Below are 11,317 nucleotides of genomic sequence, written 5' to 3'. Positions count from 1 at the left end.
GATTGAGAGAACCCACACAGCCACAGAACTTTAATTTATTGTGCAACAAGCATAAATATCTTTCTCCCCAAGCTCCTCTAAACACAATTACAGCCATGAAATTGAATGCTGTTTCATAAACATGGCTGCTGTTATTTAGATTGATGTCCTCCCCACCCAAAGGGTATTATCTCATTGAAGGAAACACAGGCAGGTAAAAAGAGCAGAGCATCACATTAAGCTCTTTAAGCAGGGGCTGCTGCCCAGCCTCACTTTGTTTGGAGCATTATCCCTAACTGGAGAGTCTGACTCAGCCTTGGACCTTGGGGCAGCTGCCACCACAGAGCTACAACAGTTAAGAACAACGATAAGAGGGGTTTGAGGATGATGTGCTTCCACTCTCCTGCGTACAACTGCAAGGTTTTTCGTGCTGCTGACGCTCACGTTACCAGGCAGCACCTCCTCAGGAAGTTTTCAGGCTGTCATTTCACAGCTCAGAAGAAAATGAGTTTCAAACCACTCTGGTGACCCCATGAACAGAGACTGCAGGTCCCTCTATCAGCTTGGATCTGTGTGTTGTTTAAATGGTGATGTTTCTATGTAAAATGCAGCCAGACACTGCCTCCTCCCAGCCACCCCTCTGAAATGATTCTGCTTCATTCAACACACACCTTACAAGTCAATTAATTCCCAAAAGGGACCAAAACCAACCACGTACCTCTGGCCACCTGCAAGGTCCACACACCCTCCCCCCAGAGGGTAAGGAAGCAAGGGCATCTCCTCTAGCAGGGACAGAAAAGCAGCGTGGTTAACACTGGCTAGAGAGAAACTCAAGCTCCTAAACACAGGCCTGCAGCTTGTTCCCTAAAGCACTACAGGACTCCAGACAGACAGAAAGGACAGGTTCCTATGTGCCTTTAGAAAGTGCCATTTACGTGGGACGCTTGTGTTCTAGATGGTTCCTTCACCCAGAATGGCTCCTCCAAGCCAGCAACAGGAATATTGCTGCCCACAGGTCTTCAAACTCGAGGTTTGCCAAGAAGCACATCTTCATTTTGGTTTCTACCTGGCTCTTCTCCGCCAGCCTGTTGGTGAGCAGGGTGGCTGCAGACTGGCAGAGCAGCCAGGCGATCATCTGGTCAGGTTTTAGGGACCTGGATGCCACCACATTGTCACCCCAGAGGCTCAGGTGCAGCACGTTCGCAGCCACTCTCGCAGACAACCTCTGCAAGGGGAAGGGGAGGGGATGTCACCATGAGATTTCCTAGTTTTCTGAGCGTTCATATTAAAGCAGAAGGTTTCACTTTCTCATGCTCTTTCATGTAAACAGGGGATCGTGTTTTGTTAATATTACTACTGTTTTCACATCCTTCTCCAAAGACAAGAGAGGTTTTGTGATAGTCCTTTTGACCAATGTGGTTGAGAGGTGGGGATTCCACTCTCCAATCCATGGTCACCTTTCTTAAAGTATATCAGAGCATGTAATAAACAAAGGGTGGATTTTCTCTGCTTTCTCTGACAACTTCCAAGTCTCAGTGTGTGGTCATTTGAGTGTGGCAAACAGTGACAAGGGGAGATCAGCTGATCCTGCTGCACTCAGCCACAGCAGCAGCATGGAGGACTGGCACCTTCAAAACTCCCTGGGGTCCCCCCTAAGGCACCACCCTGTGAATTAGAAAGCCCTTTGAGACTATTACTGTGTATATATATATATATATCTAATGCTGTGTGTAACCCTCCAGTGTGAGGTCTGGTCCCGACACAAACATCTCCTGAAATCCCTGAAGTGATTCAGCACCACTCAGCAAAGACTTTTTCAGCTTTGATCCTTATGCTGTCCTTTGATCCTGCAGTGAGATCTGGATTAACCCCTGCACCTGCAGCCCTCCAAGGCAAAAAGATCCACCAGGGATACTCCCAAAGAGGATATCTTGAAGGCAACAGCTTCTTACCTTGTTGGGATCTCTCTGAAGCAGCATCTTTATCACCTGCTTCACCTCGTGGGGCACGTGGTCGGGCAGGCTTGGCAGCTGCTCCTCCCGGTAACTTCTGCTCTCCAGAGCCGAGTCCCCGTGGCCATAGAAGGGATTGGCCAGGCCCAGGATCTCGTAGGCAATCGCTCCAACAGCCCAAGCATCAGCTTTACTGTAGTTGATCACCGTGCCTGGACCAGGGGATGCTGTGATCACCTGCCACAGAGAGTGGGCTACTCAAATAAACAGCTCCAGTGCAGCCTCTGTGCTGAAATTTGATTTTCAGTGCTCAAAACAGCATTTTCCCTGTAATAAACTTAGGCACTGAATCCAAATGCGGGTTGCATCTGAATCTGTGGTGTAAATATTCCCTGTTGGCACTGCTCAGCCCACTGGGATGCTTGGAGAAGTCTGAACATTGCATTGAGGCTCCAGCCACTGCCCTGACCAGCATTCCCAGAGTCCCAAGGGCTATCTCCTGCTGGAATTATGGAGACAGGAGACCTGCAGAATAACAACCAACACCACGACAAGGTGCTCCAGGTCCAGCACACAGTTAAGGGTATCTTGGCTTTTATTAGGCTTATTATCAGAGAAATAAAAAAGAACTGTAAATAATTTCACAACTGCCTTGAACTTCAGCCAAAAGCTACTGTTGCAACACAAGGACTGCTGCATAAAATTGTTAACAGTTACACAGAAAGGGGCCTGAATAAAGACTAAAGAGTAAATTTGGGGTGGGAAGGGAAAGGCTGATTCTGCCTCTTAACACCAACTAATTACATTTCCCCTGTTAGAGCTCAAGGTATCTATTTGACACAATTCAGCACAAATGTTCACCAAGCCTAACTCAAGGTAGGACACAAACCTTCCATGCCACCAAAACTTAGTCCCGAGAGCAGGACAAGCAGAAAACCAGCACCACAGAGCACTTCTAGAGAGGGATTTACCTCAGGTGCCATGAGGCAGCCGTTGCCACCCCGATCCACGTAGGAGCTGGTGAAGGGCAGCCTCAGGCCGATGCTCTCGTCTGCCAGACAGCAGCCAAAGTCAGTGATGACCAGCCAGGGACAGCCAGCTGTGAACAACACGGGAGTGCCACAGTTAGGGGACAGTTTGGGAGGAGCTGGCAGCACCAAACACCACCTCACACCAACAGCCAGCCTGGTGTCCTCTGACTGACTGAGGGGGCATTCGATCCCCTCATTCAGATTGTGGGTGAAGACAGTCAGTAGAGTAACCTGGTCTTGTGGGAGGTGTCCCTGTCCATGGCAGGGATTGGAATGAGAAGAGCTTTAAGGTCCCTTCCAACCCAGGCCATTCCATCATTTTAAGATTCTAAATCCTGAGTCCTGGGGAACAGAGAATCCTGTGTTGCCTGGAATCCACCCTGGCCTGGTCTCTAGGAAGACAGGGTGGATTCCAGAGGTCTCTGTGTCTCTCTCCCTGATACCCTTCAGTCAAATTCTTCCACTCCTAATTGCACAGACCTGCCTGCCTCCTATTGCTTCCTGCTGATTTGAATCTCAATCACACCAAAAAAGAGTGATTAAAACTGCCACTAGAGGCTTACAGAAGAACACATCGATGAAAATGCTGCTTCCCTTCCCTCCCAAGCCATGTTTCATCATCCCACGGTGCAGCACTATTGACCTGGCCATGGGGTGGGATTTTAAGAGGCTCTCTGTACCCTTTGGCTTGGGAAAGATGACAGAACCAAGAGCCTGAAACAAAGGCTCCTGCAGCATCCCAAATGTGGTGTTCCCAGATGCTCCAGTCAATGCTGGCTGTGCTCATGCAATCCATCACTTCAGCAATGCACTGTGCCCATGTTAATGATCCAAAACCTCAGGCACAGACAGGATCTGCTGCAGTGACAGCAAACACTAGGCTAAAAACTAAACCTGAGATTATTCAAAAGGTTTGATGCTTCTTTCCCCCAAACATGCAGCTGGGTGGGACTTCCCCAAATACCAACATGACCAAATCACTTCTGTGAATTAACTGGCATTTATGCTCAGGGATCTACATACCAGAATCAATTTCAACCAGGATGTTGTCAGATTTGAGGTCTCTGTGTGCTATTCCATGTCGAACAAGGTGGTCCACACCTTCCAAGAGCTGCAGAATCATCACTGTGGAGAGGCGAATGTCTGGAGTGTTCTCCTGCAGATACTGGTGCAGCGTGCAGGGGTAACTAGGCAGAACAAGGAAAAAAAATGGGAATTAGTATCCTGGAGGCTTATCACTGGCAGCTCAGTCTCAGTGTTGGCTGAGCTCATTACTGATTCTACTCCATCTCTAGCAGTGTGCTCAGACTAGGGGTGAAGTTCAGGCTTAGAAGGGCAGACAAATGGGGACAAACTCCACATTTCTCACTTTAATTTGGGGTAATTATTAAAAAGAACGGTTTGTCTTCATTGTGGAAGTGCAGTCAGAACCTCAAGGACTTGGAACAGCTCCTGGGAGGCGTTTCCAAGAGCATACTCTACTCTTTGGCAGCAGCCCAGACCAGGCTTTGCAGGGACACAGCACCCAAGGCACGTTAAACTTCTCTCCACCTACTTCTTCATCACCAAGAAGAGCGTGCGGCTGTGACCGATCCCTCTGGGGTTCAGGCTCAAGGGAAGGACGTCAGGGTAGTCAGCAAAGGCTCCAGGCAGCAGAGGGACGGAGGACGTGAACGCTCGGATCACCTGGATGATATTTGGATGAGGTTGCAGCTTCTTCCTCCCAAGGACAGGTTTTCTGTGCAGAGGAAAGACACCACAGATTGCACGGATCCCTCGGTTGGTTCTGATGGATCACAGGCACAGTGCTGCTATTGCTGGAATTGCTTTTTGTTATTATGGCCTGTCCTCCACACCAAAGGGTTCCCCAGCAGTGAGCAAACACGTTTGTTCTGCACTGAGAGCTCATCGGGGGAGATTAAAGCTGCACAGGGTGGATTACAGGACTCCACGTTAAGCAAACAGTCAGACACTCACATCCTGGAATCCATTCACTGAGGAAGAACATGGGCAGCAGTTTCATGGCCCATTTCCCAACCAGCACCTCAGCCCAATGTTTCCCAGGTGGATCAGAGCACCTGCAGCCCTTACAGACCCACTGCAGCAATGGGGCATCTCCCAGCACCTTCCCCGGAGCTCAGAATCCACCCCGGTGCCTCCCAGAGCAAACTGAGCCAGTCAAGGCCTCACTGGGGCTCTGCTGTAACTGCCTTTCCCTATTCACAGTGGCCAAACAGGAAATAAGGTGCTTTACCTGCACTTCAAACAAAGCTTTGATAAAACCCCTCACACACAACATAGAGCTTTCATTTCACAAGCCTCACTAACCCTTCCATGCTGCTAACAAAGGCAGAGCCAGGCCTAGGCTGATTCTCCATTCAAAAAAAGCTACAGCAGCTCTAGAGGATGACACCCAAATGCAATTACTTTTTTAGACACATAATAAAGGTCAACTTCACACTGGGAGTATCAATTTAGACCCTCTGCTTTATGGCACAGGCAGGAAGCTCTCGCTGGCCTGAAAAGCAGGTTACCTATTTGTCTGCAACACAGATGTCTCCTCCCCTGAATGTCAAATATCCCATTGGCTGCTCTATTCCATTCCCAGCCAGCCATTCATTATTCATTTGTATTGGCAGCCGGGAGGAATTTGAAATTTAAATCAGACAATCTGGGCTCTGGACTCCATTGTTTCAAATGGAACAAGAAGATGCATTTCTGAACAAAAAGATAGCTAACTTCAGGTAATTTAGAAGTTTCCATGAGATTTTCCACCTTCATGCTGTTTGCTCACTGTCCACTCAGGTCAAAGAGTAGGAACTGAGTAATTTCCATTTTCCTTCTCACCAGTTTTCCTGCACTAAAACAGTTTCAACTGTCCCCGTTTCAACAGTTTCCCTGTCCAGCACCCATTTTACACCAAACCAGTTTGCAAACCTCACAGTCAAATTGTATTACAGTGAAATCATTCGATGTTTAATACTCAAACTGTTACCAATTGCAGTGATGCAATTAAAAAGCATCACAATACAAATTCACATGGTGTTTAACCAGTGGCTCGTCCAGCCTTTACCTCAACAAATGTCAACACAGGGAAGCTAAGACACAGCCACAGACACCCACCAGACCCTGGCAGGACCCCAAATGCTTCCAAATTATTGGTGCACACTTCCAACCCCCTCTGGACCACATTTAGCAATGCATTTCCCTGCATGCCAACAAACTTAACAATGCCCAGGTATACCTGCTTTCAGCAGCTATTCTAGAAAGCCCTGCTCACCTTCTTAACAGTGCAAATTGCTGCAAAATTAATCAAGGGATAAAATTAGCACCTTGCCAGCTCCGTACCTGCGGCCAGAGACAGCTCCGTATTCCCCGGACAAGGCAATGCCTGTGGCTGGGACGAGCTCTTGGCCCATGGCACTGAGGATGGCTTCACTCGAGGAGCCTGCCTGCAACAACAAACACAGCTCACGTTGGTTCCTGCTCCAAAATCATTCATCCCCCACATGAGCTGAAAGCAGATAATCCTGATGCTGGCACTGCGTCTGGAGCTGCATCGACTGAGAGCAGATTCCAGGATTTCCCTCCCTTGAAAATCAAGGAAGGCAATTAACTGCCTAAAGAGTTCACCAAGGGAGGCTGCCAGGCCTTTATTAGCAGAAAGAAATCTATTTGTCACTTCAAATGTATCCTTGATGGTCAGCAATCCAAACTACACCTCAGCATTCGCCTTCAACTTCCAAACCCAAGTGGAAGAGCCCATAGCTAAATGTCTGGGTCTATACTGGGAGTCCAAGGGGTTCTAGATCTTGACATTTTGGAAGATTCTCTTGAAATATTCACTCAATGGGGAAAGCCACATGGACTTTTTTAAACGTGGAAGAGCCACACTGAAGACCTGGATCACCAGTCACCCAGGCTGGGAAACATGGGAGCAGATCTTGGACAGTCACCTCACAGCAAGGCAGGTTCCTGTGCACCCTGAGACCACTGACTCTTCAGGAAGAAAACCCACCTCTGTCCTGACACTGTCAGGACACCAATTCCTAAATCACTGGCAGCAGTGGCTTTCCCCTTCTTAGACCTTTCCAATAGAGCCAGCCTCAGAAAAACTTTTCTTCCCAAAACCTCTACACCCAACAGCTCCAGCAGCAGCTCTCAGTGCTGATTCCAGAGGATGATGAATGCTAATTACCTCGCTCTGGGACTCTTCACTAACACTTTACATCTCCAGTGTCACCTACCAACAGCTTTGTTGTGACACACTCATCCTGCACGCCATAATTAATGCTTTCAACACTTCAGTATTAAGGGACTCTAATTGGGATTGGAGATGGAACAAACGTAGGTCCAATCAATATGGTTATAACATACATTCTCCTCTTTATTCTCGAAATGGCTGGTTTTATACAGTGTCAGATAGTTTACAGCTGCAGGTGCACTTCTATTGGCATTCAGCGTGAACAAGTATGTAAACTATTTCAGTTTAAGGCTGTGTTTCTATCCTAACTGCCCTAGCTAAAGCATGCACACACCTTAACTGAATTTCTAACTGCACCACAGGTTTATCTACTACTACATGGGCCCAAATCTGAGGCTTTGCAGGCCCAAATCTGAGGCTCAGTTTGGGATAGCTCAACCTTCATTCCATAAGACATCCTGCTCTTGCTACAAAACAATCCAGCCGGAATTCATTCCCCACCAACAGACACGGGCGATTCAGCGCCGACTCCTTACCGAAATGTTCCACATCATTTTGATAGCCAAGGGAAAAGCCCCTTTGGGTTGGTGCTGCACTACAGGCTCCCCTTCAGCCCCCGGGGAGGCTGAGGCAGGGTCGTGCTGCGGGGCTGGCAGGCGGCTGCTCCCCACACAGTCCCGAGGACGGGGACAGAAGGGAATGGCTGCTTCGTACACGGCAGCGCTGCAGCCCTTCCCGATGGGCTGCCCGATGAGATACTCCTCCAGCTTGAAGCCCTGCCAGCGCAAGGAGCTCAGGGGATCTTTCTGTGGCTTGTTCTTCCCAACAAACACGGTCTGAAAGGAATGTGAACAGAAAAACCCGCTCTGTTATCCCAGACTTCCCAGCCAAGGAGAACTTGGTGTTTCAGCGGTATCACACGTCCCAGAGGGTTGGTCCAGCCTGAAAGTCTCAATCAGAGTCAAACCATCGGGCACAAATCACTGTAACCACATGAAAGATCCTCTGTAGGCCATATATTTTTGTCTGATACAATTTAACCCTAAACCAGTCTTTCCTAAAGGTGCTCATTTTGAGGAAGGAGATGAACCAGGAGGGGGAGTCATTTGCCAATCTAGAATATAAATATATTTTGCTCAGAGAAGTTGTGGCTGCCCCATCCCTGGAAGTGTCCAAGGCCAGGTTGGGAAAGGCTTGGAGCGACCTGGGATAGTGGAAGGGGTCCCTGTCCATGCAGGGGTGGAAAGAGATGGGCCTTAAAATCCCTTCCAGCCCAAATCATTCCATGATTCTGTGGCTGTGTAAAGAGAAGTTTAACTGAACACTTCTGAAAACAGATGCATTATCACACTTTTCTCCCTCTCCATAAATAAATCAGACAAACAGCATTTAAAAGAAAATCCAATTAAATGCAGCAACAGGAAAAACAGTGGCCTTTTTTGAGGCAGTCAGCTGTGAGGTCTGGTTAGTTTGAGGAAGAGTGAATCCATGACGGGAGGGAGCTGAGGGAGGAAATCAAGAGCTGTGGGAGAACACACAGGAGGCTGTTCTGGAGTTTCACCACAGCCCATGATCCTACAGGTCTGGTGGTGGCCCAGCTGTCACCTGGACTGATACAAACAAGTGGCCTTCTCTGTGAGCTGCAGCCCCAAAGCAGCGGTGACACCTCAGGGATCTGTCATCGGACACAGACACAAGGACACCAAATGGAACAACCCAGCGAGGACAGAAAGAGAAAGCATCCCGAGAAACTTCAGGGAATGCGTCTCCTGGTCAGTGGAGCAGGTGACAGCTGGCTCTGAGCACCAAAGGTCTATTTTTAGCCAGGAAATATGTTCAGCACCATCCGTCCCCTGTGCCCTGCCAGGACAGCCTGGCCCAGCACCACAGGGTCCCCATCTGTCTCAGGCAGAAGGGAAGGACCTGGGGATCAACATCAGTGTCCTGGGACATGAGACCCCCACCAGCAGGGCTCCAACCCCCTCTCTCTGTGGGGGGACAGGGAGTGAGGGTCCCCTGCTTTTTAAAGTACCCGCTTTAGGGTGGTGAGGGGCTCCTGAGTGAGAGGCTTCCCCAGGACTCTATTTTTGGGGAGAAAGAGGTGCCTGTGGGGCTGCTCCCACCTTTGGGGAGGTGCCTGAGGGGTGCTCATTGCAGCACCCCTCCCCTTCCTTGGGGAGAGATGGGGACATGCCTGGGGGGCTCCCCACGCTGTGCCCTGCACAGGGGCTGTCAGGGGCGCCCCACGGTAGTGATCCCCCTTCCCTTCATGAGGGGCTCCATAAAACAAGGCTCTCCCCTCCCCTTCACCAAGGGTGTCTGGGGGCTCCCCACAGCAGTGACCCCCACCCTCCACCCGAGAGGGGGCATCTGAGGGGCTCCTCACAATCCCCCTCCCCTTTATGGATGATGTTTACCGGCTTCTCCAGAGCAATGATTCCCTCTACCTTTAATGGGGGCTGTCTGAGGGACTCCCCAAAGCAAAGACCCCCCTTCCCTTCATGGTGGGCCGTGTCTGAGTGGCTGCCCACAGCACCGACACTCTGTGACGTTCATGGAGGGGGGTTCAAGGGGCTCCATACATGAAGGACCACCCTCTTCCATGAAAGATGTCAGGACGGCTACGACCCGCTGTGCCCTTCTTAGGGTGGTGACTGAAGATTTCCTCCCGAGCAACGCCCCCCTTCCCCCTCACGGAGGCCGCTTCCCACCTGGATGTGGCGACACGCCGCCTCAGCCCGGCGCTGCTCCTCCAGGCGCGGCTCCACCAGGCCCAGCGCCATGGCCAGCGCCAGGCAGACGCCACCGCGGCCCCGCCGCGCAACGGCCGCCAGCCCGCCCGCCGAGCCGCGCAGGAAGAGGCGGCGGGCGGCCGGCAGCCAGGCCAGCCAGGGCCGCCATGGCGCGGGCGGCGCGGCGGGCGCGGAGCCGGGGCCGGGGCCGGGGCGGGGGTCGGGGCGGGGGGCGCGGGGGGCGCAGGGGGGGCGGCACCGCGGGAGGAGCCGCAGGGCCCGAGCCAGCAGCAGCCGCACCGCCATGGCCGCCGCGTCAGGGCGGGGGGCGGGGCCGGAGCGGGCCAATGGGGAGAGGCCCCGCCCAGAAACACGCCCGGCGAGGGGCGGGGCCACGCCCCCCGCGACGGGGGCGGAGAGGTAATGGGGAATGGGGAATGGGAATGGGAATGGGAATGGGAATGGGAATGGGAATGGGGAATGGGAATGGGGAATGGGAATGGGAATGGGGAATGGGAATGGGAATGGGAATGGAAATGGGAATGGGAATGCGAATGCGAATGCGAATGGGAATGGGGAATGGGAATGGGAATGGGAGTGGGGAATGGGAATGGGAGTGGGGAATGGGAATGGGGAATGGGAATGGGAATGGGAATGGGAATGGGGAATGGGAATGGGAATGGGAATGGGAATGGGAATGGGGAATGGGAATGGGAGTGGGGAATGGGAATGGGAGTGGGGAATGGGAATGGGAGTGGGGAATGGGAATGGGGAATGGGAATGGGAATGGGAATGGGAATGGGAATGGGAATGGGGAATGGGAATGGGAATGGGAGTGGGAATGGGAATGGGATGGGAATGGGAATGGGAATGGGAATGGGAATGGGGAATGGGAATGGGGAATGGCAATGGGGAATGGGAATGGGGAATGGGAATGGGAATGGAGAGGGGCGTGGAGTGGGATGTGGAGTGGGCAGGGAATAGGGCACGGAGTGAAGCATGGAAATTAGCATGGAATGGGGCATGGAGACGGGCAGGGCGCAGGGCATGGGAGTGGGGCATGGAATGGGGCATAGAGCAAACCCTGGAGCAGGCATGGAGTGGGGCACTGAACAGGGCATGGAAGGGGACATGGAGTGGGGCATGGAATGGGATGTAGAGGGCATGGAAGGGGACATGTAGCAAGGCATGAAGCAGGATATGTAAGGGGACATGGAGTGGGGCATCAAGCAGGGCATGGAATGGGTCATGGAGCAGGGCACAGAGCAGGGCATAGAGCAGGATGCAGCCAAGGTAAAGCCTTGTGCAATGCAGGGCATGGAGGACAAGCTGGGAGTGCCTTGGCATGGAGAACAGCACTGCCCTGGGAACAGCAAGGGCACAGCCCAGTGTGTGGAACCATCAAATCACAGAATCACA

The 11,317-nt window shown here is 51.5% G+C and overlaps 1 protein-coding gene across 1 annotated transcript; it reads right to left on the bottom strand.

Annotated features, from left to right (window-relative positions):
- Window positions 1–19: 19 nt before the first annotated feature.
- PINK1 (PTEN induced kinase 1) lies at window positions 20–10,215 on the bottom strand. The gene is made up of 8 exons (XM_063417569.1): window positions 9,878–10,215; window positions 7,703–8,002; window positions 6,311–6,414; window positions 4,518–4,700; window positions 3,986–4,149; window positions 2,903–3,030; window positions 1,932–2,168; window positions 20–1,204 (listed from the first exon to the last, which is right to left on the bottom strand). The coding sequence occupies exons 1-8, from the start codon at window positions 10,202–10,204 to the stop codon at window positions 944–946; spliced, it is 1,704 nt and encodes a 567-aa protein (XP_063273639.1). The 5' UTR covers window positions 10,205–10,215; the 3' UTR covers window positions 20–943.
- Between the last annotated feature and the right edge of the window lie 1,102 nt (window positions 10,216–11,317).

This window comes from Prinia subflava, chromosome 21, assembly GCF_021018805.1.
Source record: "Prinia subflava isolate CZ2003 ecotype Zambia chromosome 21, Cam_Psub_1.2, whole genome shotgun sequence".
Lineage (NCBI taxonomy): Eukaryota > Metazoa > Chordata > Aves > Passeriformes > Cisticolidae > Prinia > Prinia subflava.
The sequence above is the reverse complement of the archived record's forward strand: the minus strand, read 5'-3'. Positions and strand labels throughout refer to the sequence as shown.